At 50.7% G+C, this 15,746-nt stretch overlaps 1 protein-coding gene across 2 annotated transcripts; it reads left to right on the top strand.

The window, feature by feature from the left end:
- Positions 1-1,165: 1,165 nt before the first annotated feature.
- Positions 1,166-12,923, top strand: Zscan25 (zinc finger and SCAN domain containing 25). Of its 2 annotated transcripts, XM_051162880.1 has the most exons (6): positions 1,170-1,306; positions 4,272-4,676; positions 7,806-8,007; positions 8,484-8,575; positions 9,424-9,547; positions 12,059-12,923. In XM_051162880.1, exons 2-6 carry the CDS (start codon positions 4,290-4,292, stop codon positions 12,886-12,888), a joined length of 1,635 nt encoding a protein of 544 aa, XP_051018837.1. In that variant the 5' UTR covers positions 1,170-1,306; positions 4,272-4,289; the 3' UTR covers positions 12,889-12,923. The 2 variants fall into 2 exon arrangements, 1 of the variants encoding a protein (XP_051018837.1); XR_007832395.1 differs by lacking the exon at positions 12,059-12,923 and having other exon boundaries at positions 1,166-1,306; positions 8,484-8,675; positions 9,424-9,538.
- Positions 12,924-15,746: the final 2,823 nt, after the last annotated feature.

The following is a 15,746-nucleotide window of genomic DNA, read 5'->3' as shown; positions in this document are numbered from 1 at the left end:
CAGGACAGTCAAGGCTACACAGAGAAACCTTGTCTCAAAAAACAAAACAAAACAAAACACACCAAAGCCAACCAACCAATCAACCCCTCCCCCTCCAAAAATAAAAAACCCAAAACATTAAAATAAAAAAGTTAAAAACGGGACTGGAGAGATGGCTTAGCGGTTAAGGGCATTCGCTGCTCCTCCAGAGGTCCTGAGTTCGATTCTCAGCAGCCACATGGTGGCTCACAACCATCTATAATGTGATCTGATACCCTCTTCTGGCCTGCAGGTGTACATGCAGGCAAGCACTATATACATAATAAATAAAATTTAAAAAAAAGAAAAAAAGATTAAAAACATACACTCAATAGTCAGGCGTGGTGCTGGTAGTATTTAATCCCAGCACTGGGGGGGGGGGGGGCAGAGGCAGATCTCAATGAATTCACGGCCGGCCTTGTCGACATAACAAGTCCCCCAGCAGCCAGAGAGATCTTGTCCCAAAAACCGAACTGAACCAAACCGAAGCGTAAAAAACAAAAACAAAAACCGAAGCAAAACAAACAAAGAGAAAAACAAGAAATAAGCAGAACCAGCTTTTAGGTCCTAGTTCCAGGTTACACTTTCTTGGTGTGGGGAAGTCAAGGCAGCAGGCACGGGAAGCGGCTGGTCACGTGACACCCACAGTCAAGAGCAGAGAGAATGAACGCATACACGCATGTTTACCACTCAGCTCCCTTTCTCCATACTCACACAGTTGCCTTCTAAATATTTATGTTCAGTGCCAGTGAGATGACTCGGTGGGGCAAGGTACTTGCCCCCAAGCCTGATGGTCTGACATTCTGTTCCTGAAACCTACATGGTGGAAGGAGAGAATTAGACTCCACAGGTTGTCCTCTGACACACTCGATGTAAGTACACATAAAAATGTTAAAATATTATGTTTATACCCATAGAATAAAGCATCTCTTAGCCGAGGGCGGAAAAGCTTCCTTTTGTAGAGACTCATTAAAAAAAAAAAAAAAAAAAGGTATGGAGGTGCAATAGAGCCAGGAGATGGGAGGAGCCTGGAATGGCCATGACGGACCATAGAGATACACCTCCTTCTGGGACCTCCGAGCGTCCTAGAGAGGAACGGACGGGTCCCTTTTCCATAGGGCACCTGCCTGACAGCATCCGCCACCTACTTCCGGTCCGCGCTGGCCGGGGCAGGTGCTGAGCGCGCAGTCAAGGCCGAGGCGGGGTCGGGGCGGGACGGTGGGGACTGCTGCTCGCCGGGGCAACTGCGGCCCGGAGGTCGTGTCTCCACGCACAGCCGTGGTTTCAGGTAAAGTCCACGCGGGTCGGGGCCGGGCCAGGTTAGGGGCCTAAGGCAAGGGTGCCCACGAACCGCAGGAAGACCTTGACCCCGGGGCTCTGGAGCGATTTTAGATGCAGATGCGGGGCGGCCAGTGGGAGAATGGCCACGCGGCACCTTCTGAGAGGCAAGATCCTTAGGCCCTCTTGCCCTCGGGGCACTGGCAGACCGAGCTAGGCAGCAGCTGGGACGTTCGAGAAAGCTCGATGCTGCAGAGAGACCGGTGTGAGGGGCGGCTAGAGAAAATACGCAAACACCCAATAGAATAGGTAGCAGGAGGTTGTAGCCCGGCGCCCGCTATTTGCGCTGATGAGCAGAGCGTGTTAGTGATTCGGCCTTCGGTCCTGTTTTTCTGCAGCTTCCCTGCCCCGGAAGTAAACAAGACTCTTTTTATGGTCTGCATTGCAGCCTCTTTTTCCTCTGGTGTAATGTACGCCTCCCACCTGTCATACCTTTCCTCCCTCTCACTCTCTTCTCCTCTCTTTTCAAACTCTCCCTTTCTTCCTGCTTTTTAGTCAGGCTGGCTTGGAACCCACTATCCTCTTGCCTTGGCCTCCCAGGTACCGGGATTCCAGGCAACTAACGACATGCCTGCTAATCTTTGCTTTTTTTGAGACTCACTATGTAGCTCTGACTGTCTTGGGACTCTCTATGTAGACCAGGCTGGCCTGGAACTCACAAAGATCCCCCCCGCCTCTGCCTCCCTGAGTGCTGGCTTTAAAGGTGTGCACCACAATACCCAACTTTGTCTTTTTTTTTTTTTTTAAGATGTATTTTTATTTTATGTGTGTGAGTTGTTGTTTTTTCCCCTGCATATATGTCTATTTACCACACGCCTGGTGCCCGCAGAGTCTGGTAGTAGAGGCAACAGATCTTCTAGAACTGGAGTTCCAGACAGAGTTGTGAGCCACCACATGTGTGCTGGAAGCTGAACTTAGGTCCTCTGCCAGAGCAGCAAGTGCTCTTAATCTCTGAGCTGTCTCTCTAGCCCCATCTTTCTCCTTATTAAACCTCCCATATTTTGGGAGGAAGGCATTTACTGCGGCTTCCATATTCTCTGTCTCGTCTTTTACTCGTTCTCTGGCGTTATGTACACAGATACAGTATATCTTGATTATATCTGCCTTAACTTCCCCTCTTCCACTCTTCTCAGGAACACCCAAACCTCTCCCTCGCATAGTCCTGCCCTCTTTGTCATTGTTGGAATGCTGACTGGTTTCTACTGGCTTGGCCTATGCATATCTGTGTAGGTGACCATGGCTGTAGTAAGTTCAGAGTGCAGCGGCTGTGCTGTGTCCAGAAGAAGACAGCATTTCACACTACTCTTTCCCCATCTTCTGACTCTTCCCTTCTTTCTCTCCCTCTTCCACTGTTTTCTGAGCTTTGGCTGTGCAGCAGTGTTGACACAGATGTCGGGCTGAACGCCCCTAGTCACTTATTCTCAGCATTTTAGGCAGAAATGAGTCTCTGCATTAACCCTGAGTAGAAAGAGGCTTCCTGAGCTGAGGCTGAGAGCAGCACTAATCTATGGGCATAAACATAAATATTTAAAAGGTTTGACACTATGTCTATTTTAGCAAAACCACAGCAGTAGTTTCTCCCTTAGGTCCATAATCTCTGTGGCTGTGGGCTTTTGATCAGGTTTACAGTGCCAGGCATGAGTTCCCTTCTGTAGAGCAAGCCACAGGTCCAGTCAGGAAGCAGCTGGGTACCTCAGAAGCTTCACGCCACTATTGCACCAGTGGACACAGCTTATCCGGCAGGTCATTCATTATTGCACCATGCAGACTTCACTTCTGGGTTACACCAGTGATGCCATTTCTCCCCTAGTGGCCAAGGGCTGGAGAGGTGGCTCAGTGGTCAAGAGCAGTGGCTGCTCTTCCAGAGGTCCTTAGTTCAATTCCCAGCAACCACGTGGTGGCTCACAACCATCAATAACGAGATCTGGTGTACTTTTCTGGTGTGCAGGTGTACATGCAGGCAGAGCACTGTATATATAATAAATAAGTCTTAAAAAAGAAAGAAAACTAGCTAACAGGAAATTTCCAGGTCAATTCCAGCTTGATTTCACTGCGCCCAAATGTATTAGGTCTTCAGCAGGGTTTTACCATAGTTATGATGGGCAATCAAGAGCAGTGCAGGCCGAGCGTGGTGGCGCACGCCTTTAATCCCAGCACTTGGGAGGCAGAGGCAGGCGGATTGCTGTGAGTTCGAGGCCAGCCTGGTCTACAAAGCGAGTCCAGGATAGCCAAGGCTACACAGAGAAACCCTGTCTCGAAAAACAAAAATAAAAACAAACAAGGAGCAGTGCAATAGCCTGTGCAGCATTGTTTTTATTTTTAAAAGATTTTATGTATGTATGTATGTGTAAGTACTCTATCTGCATGTGCGTCTGTGTGCCAGAAGAGGATCATATTCTACTATAGATGATTGTGAGCCACCATGATGTGGTTGCTGAGAATTGAACTCAGGACCTCTGGGAGAGCAGACAGTGGTCTTGCCCACTGAGCCATCTCTCTAGGCCCTGCAGTGTTGATTTCAGATTGAGCACACCACCATAGTCAAGCCACTAGTGAGTTTGTTTGTTTGTTTGTTGGTTTTTTGAGACAGGGTTTCTCTGTGTAGCCTTGCCTGTCCTGGACTTGCTTTGTAGACCAGGCTGGCCTCGAACCCACAGTCATCCACCTGCCTCAGCCTCCCGAGTGCTGGGACTAAAGGCGTGCGCCACCACATCTGGCTTGAGTTTGTTTGTTCTAACCTTAAAGATCTGTACTTGATTTTGTTTGCTTTGTTGTTACCGCCCTGACGCACCTCAGACCCACGTCAATTGATAGGATGCTCAAGACAGATGTCAGCTTCCTGAGAACACTCACTGATATAGACCCAGGGCTGGATGGACTGACCTCCTCTGTGTCCTCTCTGTTGTCGTCCTCAGTCTTGCTGGAGCCTGAAGATGCTGAAAGAGCGTCAGGAGATGGCAGAAGATCCTCAGCAGCAGATGGGCCTTCCGGTGGTGAAGCTGGAGAAAGAGTTGCCCTGGGGCAGGGGCGGGGAGGACTCTAGCCCCGAGGCATTTCGGCTGAGGTTTCGCCAGTTCCGCTACCAAGAAGCCGCTGGTCCCCAGGAAGCCCTCAGGGAGCTCCAAGAGCTGTGCCGGCGCTGGCTGAGGCCCGAGCTGCACACCAAGGAGCAGATCCTGGAGCTGCTGGTGCTGGAGCAGTTCCTCACCATCCTGCCCAGAGAGTTCTACACATGGATTCGAGAACACAGCCCAGACAGTGGCAAGGCCCTGGTGGCTGTGGTGGAGGACCTGATGGGGAGCACGCCGGAGGCCAAGGCGGTGGGTGAGAAGAGGGTGTCCAGGCCTTGCTTGGTTGGAGTGGAAATCAGAGATGACGAGGTTAAGGAAGTGGCGGGAATGGATGAGACGTAGGGTCTTCTCTATTGTCCCTCGCCTCCAGAGGGCCTTTTCTGGGGAGTGGCTGCCATTTCAGCAAGAAGAGTCAGGGGCTATGGCGATGGCTCAGTGGGTTAACCCTTGCCATGCAAGCTTGAGGACCTGAGTTTAGAACTCCAGGGCCTGTATGAAAGCCACATGAGATAGTGTGCGTGTGGAATCCTAGCAGTGAGACTGGCGGCAGAGGAAGGAGGGCCCTCAGAAGCCTGCAGGCCAGGGAGCCGGGCATACTCAGCCATGATCTGCAAGAGTCTATCGTAAGGTGGAAGGTGTCTTCTGATCACCACACATGCTCAGTGGCAGATATGCCTGTACTCACATGCGTGAACACACACACACACACACACACACACACAGTTGTGCATACTTAAAATATTAAAAATAAAAGCCATCTCTAGGAAAGATGTCTATGGGCAGAAGAGCCTGATACTTTGGTTTGGGCATTAGGGACCCCCTAGTGAGCCTCAAGTCCAACAAAAGCAGTTGTGATTGTTTTCTGGGTCCACTGTAGGCTCTGCATGCCAAACCCACGATGTGTGGTTTCACTCTGTTGCAGAAAGGGTTTTCAGGAGGAAAAGAACAGGGCATATGAAAAGACATCTTTAGGGGTGAAGCATTTGTGATGAAAGGATGAGAACTGGAGCTTGGTTTCCAGGCCTCGGTGTGAGTGCTGGATGGGTGAGACAGTCCCCCTGTCATCCTAGCACTCTGGAGGTGAAGTTGCCGACCCCATAGACTAGTGAAACCAGCAAGCAAGAAATCAGGTGAGAGCCGGGCGTGGTGGCGCACGCCTTTAATCCCAGCACTCGGGATGCAGAGGCAGGCAGATCGCTGTGAGTTCGAGGCCAGCCTGGTCTACAAAGTGAGTCCAGGATGGCCAACGCTACACAGAGAAAGCCTGTCTCAAACACAAACAAACAAAACAAAAAACAAAAAAAAAAGAAATCAGGTGACAGACCATGCCTCAGTATATGAGGTCCAGATAGAGGGAGACACTGAGGTCACCCATTATCCTTGACATATGCACGTACAGCCACACACACTTGAACATGCATACACACCTGCATAGATACCACACATACACATGCAAATAGAAAAGATATTTTAAATATCTTTTTCTAGCTGGGCAGTGGTAGCACACACCTTTAAACCCAGCACTCTCTGAGTTCAAGGCTAGTTTGGTCTACAATGTGAGTTCCAGGACTGCCAGAGCTGTACAGAGAAACCCTGTCTCAAAAAAACCAAAACCAAAACCAAAAAAAAAAAAGAAAAAAGCGTATGGCTGTTTTGCCTACATAATGTCTGCAGCATATGTATATAGTGCCTGTGGAGTCCAGATCCCCTTGAACTGGAATTACAGGTAGAGTTATTGGGTGCTGGGAACTGAACCAGGGTCCTCTGGAAAAGCAACCCAGTGCTCCTAACCACTGAACTATCTCTTCCCTTAAATAAATCTTAAATAAATATCTTTGCTTGTTTGTTTGTTTGAGACAGGGTTTCTCAGTGTAGCCTAGGTTGTCTTGGAACTCGATTTATAGACCAGGCAGGCCTTGAACTCACAGAGATCTGCCTGTCACAGAGATATACCTGCTTCTGCCTCTGGAGTGCTGGAATTACAGGTGTAGACCAGTACCACCCAGTTTACATAATATCTTAAGGCCAGGAACTAATAGAGAGACAAAGATGCTCACGTTTTAGCTCAGTTTGCTGAGAAAGGGTGGTAGCAGGAAGATGAGACAACTGGCCACACTACACGCACCTTCAGGAAGCAGTGATGAATGCTGGTACTCAACTCACTTTCTCCTTGTTTTAGCAATTAAAACATTTATTATGTGTATGTGTGTTTGTGTGTGCCTGCATATTAGTCTGTGCAAATGTATTTGGGTAAGGACAGGCCACCTGATGTGGATGTGGAGATCCTCTGCAGGAGTAGTGTGCTCTCACTGCTGAGCCCTCTCTCCAGCCCCTCACTTTCTTCCTTTATTCAGTGTAGGACCTCAGCCCTTGCAGCAGGGCCACCTACATTTAACTGAGGGGCTTCCCACCTCAGTTAACCAGATCTAGACCATATCCCTCACAGATACGCCTAGAGATTTGTCTTGGAGGTGAGTGTAGCTCCTGCCAAGTTGATTATCAGTATTAAAAACACAGAGAGAATGAATAGGCAGGGCCTATATCTATGAGAACATGGTTGCAAGGTCCCACTTTCTGTAGAGCAGGTGTTTCTCACTGCCTAGTTCACTTTGGGGTTTAGGGCTTTTAGGGTTTTGAGCGTCTGTAACTGTGAAGCTGTTTTCCAGTAGTGAGCCTGTACCTAGAGTTCTCAGCAGGACTCTGGGATACCGAACACTGGGTTGAAGATGCCAAGGCCGGTAGAGGGACAGTTGTCCCATGGCATGGACTGGTACACATGCTGCTCAGGGCCTGGGAAAGGGAGAGTTTAGCTTTCTTCCTCTGGAAGAGGCCAGTGGCCTTTTTTTTTTTTTTTTTTTTTTTTTTTGGTTTTTTTGAGACAGGGTTTCTCTGTGTAGCCCTAGCTGTCCTGGACTCAATTTGTAGACCAGACTGGCCTCTAACTCATGGAGATCCACTTGCCTCTGCCTCCTGAGTGCTGGGACTAAAGGTGTGCGCCACCATGTCTGGCTGTTCATTTCCCCCTCTTCCGTGAAGCTGAGTGATCATCCCTTCCATCCCCCCTCTTTCGACAGCTTCCCTGCTCTTTTTTCTGTCCTTTTTTTAAAACAGCGTTTCAGCTCTCTAATTAGACTAGGCTGGCTTTGAACTCAAGAGAGATCCTTCTACCTCTACAGGCTCTAGGTTACAGGCTTGGACCACCACATTGGGTTTATGTGGTGCTGGGATGGACCACAGGGCTGCAGGGCTCCATGCATGCTAGGCAAGCACTCTGGCAACTGAGTCGCACCCGAGCCTTGCTTGCTTTTTCAGTTTTACCTCAGCTGTCTAACAGGCGCCAGCAGGTCTCATTCTAACTGGTATGGTGATCCTTCTTAGGCTCCATGCCATGCCCAGGGAGAGCAGCTGCTCACAGCTCTCGGCGGAGGATCTTGGCAATCAGGCATCCACTTGGGGCCAGTAGAAGTCAAGCCTGAGTGGGGGATGCCCCAGGCGGACGGAGTTCCGAGTCTAGGCCCAAGCACCGCAGAACAGCTGAGCCAGGCCCCTGGAGACGGGACACAGGCCTTCCAGGAGCAAGGTAAGAGGCAGGTGATGAGGCTGGAGGGTCCCTCCCACCTACAGTTCCTTCAGCACTTTGTTAAGTAGCTGTGGGCAAGGTATAATTCTGAATTTCTAGGCTCCGTCCTCTACCCCAGTGGGAAGCAGAAGAGAGTTTTACATCTTGCCTGATTTTACAGGGCACATCTAGAGTTGTGGTCTCTTCTCATCTCCTCTCCTGGAACCACTAGGCCCTGTGCTGATGATACGCGAGTTATTTATTCAGTGGGGAGAAAAACACCCATGTGAGACTTCCACTGTTGTTGGGTCTCAGAGAGAGCTGTCCTCATGAGTGACTCAGGAGCGTGACCGACTGAGCGGGAAGGGCTGCGGGTCTTTGTGGTACTGAAGTGATTTCTTTGTGGTCTGTGGGCTCTGAGGTTGTGTTTGGGGTGGGGTGCCTTTCAGTTGGCAGACCACAGCCCTGATCCTTCTGTGTGTTTTATTTCTCCTCAGCACTGCCCATTCTTCATGCGGGGCCAGGTCTTCCCTCTGTGAGCACCAGAGACCAAGAGATTGCTGCTGGCTTCCTTGCAGCAACATCCCATGTGAGCCGACACACCTGTTTTGGAGATTTTACGTATTTTGTATAAGTGGGTGTTCATACCACTGCATGTGTGGAGGTCAGAGGGCAGCTTCTACCTTCATGTAGGTTCTGGGGAACAGCCTGGACCTCCTGTATATACCTCTACAGCCTTAAGGTGGAGCTAGAGGGTTACAGAGAGGTGGCTCCAGCTTGAGGAGGGAGTGCAGGTGAGGTGGGGGGCAAGCAGAACCCTGACCGTGCCCTGTGTTGAAGCTATTGGAGACGGCAGTTCTGCCCCCAGCTCCTCCTGGCGCGCTCCTTCTGCATTTGCTCTGCTTGAGCCTCCTACTGATGCCCCTGCTAGACTACCCACCTTTCCTTGAAAATGTGTTCAGTGTCTACGTGGTGGGGGATGCAGCACAGAGCTTGAGTAGAAGTCAGAGGATGGCTTCCTGGAGTCAGTCCTCTCCTTCTACCCTTTTGTTTTCGGGAGTAAATTGAGGTCACATTGCTTGGTAGCCAGCACCTTAATCCATTGGACCATTTCACCAGCCCTAGGATTCTTTTTCATTTTAATTTATTCTTATTTTTTTATTTTTATGTGTATGGATGTTTGTTTTTATTTTAATTTATTCTTACTCTTATTTTTTATGTCTATGGATGTGTATGGTCTGCATGTACGTGTGTATGTGCACTGCATGTGTGCCAGGTGCACTCAGAGTTCAGAAGAGGGCACTGGGTCCCCTGGAGCTGCAGTTATTAGCTGCCATATAGGTCTGGGAACTGAACCTGGGTCCTCTGGGACAGCAGCTAGCGCTCTTAATAGCTGAGCCAGTTTTCTTTATCTACAGCAATCTCCTGTTGTTTCAGGGTCTGGGGCCATTTAAAGACATGACTTTGGCTTTCCCCGAGGAGGAGTGGAGGCACGTGGCCCCAGCTCAGATCGACTGCTTTGGAGAGTATGTGGAATCACAGGACTGTGGGGTCCTTTCAGGTGAGACTTTACTCGTACAGGTGAGAAAGAGGTGGTGTGGACGATGTGACTTAAGAATCTTGTCCACGGTGCTGCTGCTGGGACGGGGTGGGGAGTGTGGTGTCTCGGAGTCGCTGGCTCCGTGTCTGGGTTAGCAACAGGACACACGATGGAGCAAGAGAGCATAAGGCAGTGACGAGGCAGGCTGCTCACACCAGCACGCTCACTGTGCACCTGTGACTAAAGGGCATGGAGGGCTGGAGAGAGAGGAGAGAAGGAACCTGGGCTCTGGGTCATCCAGCAGGTGGTCACTGAGTGCCTCAGTGTGCAGGCCTGTGTAGATCCAGCAGGTGGTCACTGAGTGCCTCAGTGTGCAGGCCTGTGTAGATCCAGCAGGTGGTTACTGAGTGCCTCAGTGTGCAGGCCTGTGTAGATCCAGCAGGTGGTCACTGAGTGCCTCAGTGTGCAGGCCTGTGTAGATCCAGCAGGTGGTCACCGAGTGCCTCAGTGTGCAGGCCTGTGTAGATCCAGCAGGTGGTCACTGAGTGCCTCAGTGTGCAGGCCTGTGTAGATCCAGCAGGTGGTCACTGAGTGCCTCAGTGTGCAGGCCTGTGTAGATCCAGCAGGTGGTTACTGAGTGCCTCAGTATGCAGGCCTGTGTAGATCCAGCAGGTGGTCACTGAGTGCCTCAGTGTGCAGGCCTGTGTAGATCCAGCAGGTGGTCACCGAGTGCCTCAGTGTGCAGGCCTGTGTAGATCCAGCAGGTGGTTACTGAGTGCCTCAGTGTGCAGGCCTGTGTAGATCCAGCAGGTGGTCACCGAGTGCCTCAGTGTGCAGGCCTGTGTAGATCCAGCAGGTGGTCACCGAGTGCCTCAGTGTGCAGGCCTGTGTAGCAGCAGCTTTCTGCAGGGGCCGAGTGCTAGATGGAAGAGTGCAGGGTGTGTGCATGCGGTAGAGTAAGTTAGGGCTAACTGCTGACATCAGGATAAAAGAGGCCAGGGGAATAGAATCTCCAGGATGTGCTCCAGAAATCCCCGAGTTAGATTTGTGTTTCTGGTGTAAGTACATGTGTGTATATGGATGCACATACCTGTGCTCATGCCTAAAGGAAAGAGGAGGGTACCTGTTTCCCCCTTTATCACTCTCTCTTCCTCCTTTGAGACAGGGTCTCTTCCTAAACCCTGAGCTTGAGTTTTTCAGTTAGACTGACGGTCCTAGTGATCTTTCTGTATCCGCCCCTCACAATACTGGTGTTATTGGGGTTCATGACACCATACTGGGCTCTGTGCATACCTGGATCTGAACTGGCCCACTGGTTGCACAATTTCTTTTAATCACTGAGCCATCTCTCCAGTCCTACTGAGTTAGATATTGAAGGAAGTAAGTCTGAATTAGCAGAACTTAAATTAAGTGGGAGGGTATTAAAATCTGTCATGCAGTTCAGAATCAGGGCGGGAGGTGGTAAGGAGCAGAGAACGTCCAAGGTCAAGGTTCATGGAAGTGAAAGGTGTTTAGCTTGCTGGCCACAGGAAAAGGGGAGCCACCATGGGACATACTAGGAAGCTGGGTATGGTTACACAGGCCTGTGATTTCTTCAAGGTCAGCCTGATTTGCAGAGCCAGACCTTATCTCAGAGCCAAACCACTGCCACCAAGAGACAGGGATGCGTCTGGAGGCAAGGTCATAGTGCACAAGGTTCCTTGGGTCACTGTGACAAAGGGAGGAAAGGCGGTAAAGGACTGAGAGGAGTCACCTTTCAGACAGGCTTTGATAGCAGGGACACAGCATCACGGTGGGAGACTGGGCCTTCAAGCCTGAGGAGGGGCGGGCATTAGAAAGAGCCCTACAAAACATGACAGGGCCTGAAGGGGAAGACCCTTCAGTTCCCAGGGTGTTAGTGAAGTGGAGATTGCACCATGACCATAGACAGCCATGCGAGGAGAGATGGCAGCCTGGAGGTCTCTTGCTTCCTTTCAGATGACCCTATGTGAGTTTCTGGTTTTGCAGGTTTTAGGGACAGTGGTGATAAGTCCACCCTGTGTCTCCCAGCCTGACCTAGCCACCATGGCAGATCAGAGTTAACTTGCCTGCTTATTAGGAGCTGGGCTTTCTCGCATCCTCAAGTGGGAGAGAAGGCGGGGGGTGGGGGTGGGGGTGGGGGGGGGGGGGGTGGGGTTACAAGGTCACTTAGCATTCTAGAGCAATGATTCCCAACCTGTGATTCACGACCCCAGTAGGAGTCACCTGTCAGATGTCCTGCACATCGGACATCTGCATTGTGAATCGTAACAGCAGCAAAATCACAGCTATGAAGTAGCAGTGTAAGTAATTTTATGGTGGTTGGGGATCACCACATGAGGAACTGTATTAAACTGTCACAGCATCAGGAAGGTTGAGAAACCACTGCTTTAGAGCAAGCAGAGAAGTAGGTACAGAGAGACGGGGTGGTGCCTGCTTTCTGGGCATGATGGAGAGCAGCCGCTGGAGGGTCTGTGATGGAACATCTCCACAGTGTTGACCTCTGCCATCCAGGTGCTGGCAGCAAAGAGAAGGAGGCCAAACCCCAGCAGGAAGACCTGAAGAGAGCATTTGTTGGGTTGACTTCCGATGGGTTTGGAGAAGCTGCCATCCAGGTTCCTGGGCCAGGGGGCGCCTGTGAGCAGGAGCCTGGGGGCTCTGGGACCAGTCTGCCTGGCCTGCCTGCTCCCCAGCATGGGGTCCCACTGCCGGGTGCCCTCAATGCCCACAGTTCTTTCTGGAAGCCTTTCCAGTGCCCTGAGTGTGGAAAAGGCTTTAGTCGGAGCTCCAACCTTGTCAGGCACCAGCGAACCCATGAAGAGGAGAAGTCCTTTGGCTGTGTGGAGTGCGGGAAAGGTTTCACCCTGAGAGAGTACCTCACCAAGCATCAGAGGACCCACTTGGGCAAGAGGCCCTATGTGTGTGGTGAGTGCTGGAAGACCTTCAGCCAGAGGCATCACCTGGAGGTGCACCAGCGCAGCCATACGGGGGAGAAGCCCTACAAGTGCGCGGACTGCTGGAAGGGCTTCAGCCGGAGGCAGCACCTGCTGGTGCATCGCAGGACGCACACCGGGGAGAAGCCGTACACCTGTGAGTGTGGCAAGAGCTTCAGCAGGAACGCCAACTTGGCGGTGCATCGGCGGGCGCACACTGGGGAGAAGCCCTATGGCTGCCAGGTGTGCGGCAAGCGCTTCAGCAAGGGGGAGCGGCTGGTGCGGCATCAGAGGATCCACACAGGCGAGAAGCCCTACCACTGCCCCTCCTGCGGCCGCAGCTTCAACCAGAGGTCCATCCTTAACCGTCACCAGAAGACCCAGCATCGCCAGGAGCCCCCGGTGCAGTGAGTGCCGTGGGGACAGCTCTGCCGCAGGGGCGACTTGTGTTGCACCCAGTGGCCTGGGCAGGGCCGGGTGAGGGACAGTCAACCGTGCTCAAGTAGGAGGAGGGCGGAGCCTCGTGTGTGCAGAGCTCCCTGAGGGCCCACAGGTCCTTCGCTGTGGAAGGGAAACAGCAACCCGAGCTTCAGGTTGTTTCCTTCCACACCTCCTGAGCAAGCTTGGAGGTAAGGGCGGGATTTTGTTGCATATTGGCAGCTTGAAGCTCTTTTTTTTTTTTTTTTTTTTTTTTTTTTTTTTTTTTTTTTTGAGATAAGGTCTCATATTATCTAAGTTGGTCTCAGACTAGCTGTGTAGCTGAAGATCATCTTGAAATTCTGATCCTCCTGCCTCCACCCTCCCAGTGCTGGGATTACAGGAACATGCCACCATGCCTGCTTTCTGCTGTGTTGGAGATGAACCCCAGGGTTTTGTGCATGCTGGGTGGCATGCTCTGCTGACTGAGCTGTGTGCCCAGCCTTGATGCTCGTGTTGCCTGTGCGATCGTTAGCTCAGGCTTGTCCTCCCTCCATCTGTTTTTCTCTTACAAGTATCTATTAAACACCTGTTGTGCTCCCGGCTCTGAGCATGCTGTGTAAATGGAACCAGTGAGAGCTTGGAGTTTGTCCCAACGCACGTGTTGTTGCAAGTGCCACATCAGAGCTTTGGCACACTTCTGTGCCGGTCTGTCGCTGTAAGCCCTCTGCCTCAGTGGGGACCTTTCTCACGCAGCCTTGTTTATTTTGCTTCCTTGGCAGCCTTATTATCATGGACTGGAACATTCTGCGCTCATCTGTAAGGTCTCCCCATCCCGTTACTCCTTGCACTGTAACCACAGCTACTAGGAAATTAATATTTTGCTACTGATCACTGAATAAACGTGAAACTATTTTAAGACAATTAATAACTTTCCTGAAAATACCTGATCCTTGCTCTGAGAGACAGGCCAGTGTGAATGCCTATGTTTGACAGTACATACACTGCCTCTGATAGAGGTGACAGTAAGGGCTGTGTGGGTGCAGGGTATTGAGCCTGTGGCCTCACACATGCTAGGCAAGCATTGTACCACTGAGTTGCATCCCCACACTCGTCCTCCCTCTTTTTAAAGTTTGTTTTGAGTCAAGGTGTTGGTAAGTTGCTCAGGCTGGCATTGGAATTGCTTCGTGGCCCATGTAAGCCTTGAACCCTCCTGCTCTGTCCTCTGAAGTGTCTGGAACTCCACATCCGCACCAGCAGGCCTGGCTAGCAGGCTTCATCTCATTCACCCTGTAAGTGTTCATCCCTGACCTTGGCCTGGGAGGGAAGACAGCTCAGTGGCTCAGAGAGTTCCTGCAGTTGCAGAGGGCCCAGGGTTCTGGTCTCTCACACTAGACGACTGTTAACTGCAGCTCCGGGGATCTGACACATTCTTCTAGGCTTCTCTCTTCTAGCCTCTTCAGTCACCTTCACTCACAAATACACATAAATTTCAAGACAGGGTTTCTCTTGTAGTCCTGGCTGTCCTGGACTCTCTTTGTAGACCAGGTTGGCCTTGAACTCACAAAGATCACAATCTGCCTCTGCCTCCCAAGTGCTGGGATTAAAGGTGAGTGCCGCTATGCCCAGCCATAAATTAAAAATCTTTATACGCCCGAGAGACGGTTCAGCCACTGAGAGTGCATACTGCTCTTGCAGAAGACTTGAGTTTGCTTCCCAGCACCATGCTGAGAGGCCCAGACTGTCCTGTAACTCTAGCTCCAGGGGATCAGACACCCACTTGTGGCCACTGCACACAAATGCATACCCACACCTAGGCACGTGCGCACACGTAAATAGCTTTTTAAAGAAATCCCTTAACTTGTAGGACTTACATCTCAGTGGATGAACTTCATCTTCAGAGTCTGTGCATAGCCTGTGATGCCTCTAAGTCTGAGGGGTTTCTATTTGTTTGTTTTGGCTTTGCTGCTCTGTCTGTCCTGGAACTTGCTCTGTACACCGGGCTGGCCTATAACTCATAGAGATCCACCTTCCTCTGCCTGCCAAGTGCTGGGATTAGTGTATGCTATCATGCCTGGCTTGGAAGGACCCTTTTTAAATGCTTCTAACAACACTGACTGCCCTCTGAACAACACAAGTGACAGCTCATGCTGTTGAGGATGTGGGGCAAAGGGAAAACTCCTCCACTGCTGGTGGGAGTTCAGACTTGTGCAGCCACTTTGGAAGTCAATATGGTAGTTTCTCAGAAAATTGGGAATCAATCTAGTTCTATACCCAGCTGTACCACTCCTAGCCATATACCCAAAGGACACTCCATCCTATCACAAGAACAGTTGCTCAAGTATGTTCATAGCAGCTTTATTCATAGTAGCCAGAAACTAGAAACAACCTAGATTTCCTTCAACCAAAGATGCATAAAGAAAATGTGGTACATTTACACAATGTGACTCAGCTGTTAAAAACAATGGCATCATGAAATTTGCAAGCAAATGGATGAACCCCCCCCCCCAGTTTTTTTTTTTTCTAAAAAGTATGTGCCACCAGGCCCAGCTTTAAATTCATTTACTTTCATGTGCATATGTATGTTTTGCCTGCTTTTCTGTATGTCCCTGTGTGTGTCTGGTACCTCTGGAGGTCAGAAGAAGGCGTTGGCTCCCCTGGAACTGGAGTTATAAATGAGTACAAGCTGCCATGTAGGTATTGGGGACTGAGCCTGGGTCTTCTGCTAAGTAGTACATGTTTTTAAGCACTGAGCCATTCAGCTCTCCATCGTGGAATCTTAAGATAGGGTGTTTCACTGGTCTGGGACCCGACAAGTGGGCGGAGCATCTTGTCAGCAAGCCCCTGGGGTC

The sequence above is a fragment of the Acomys russatus genome, chromosome 19 (assembly GCF_903995435.1).
Source record: "Acomys russatus chromosome 19, mAcoRus1.1, whole genome shotgun sequence".
Classification (NCBI taxonomy): Eukaryota; Metazoa; Chordata; class Mammalia; order Rodentia; family Muridae; genus Acomys; species Acomys russatus.
The sequence above is the reverse complement of the archived record's forward strand: the minus strand, read 5'-3'. Positions and strand labels throughout refer to the sequence as shown.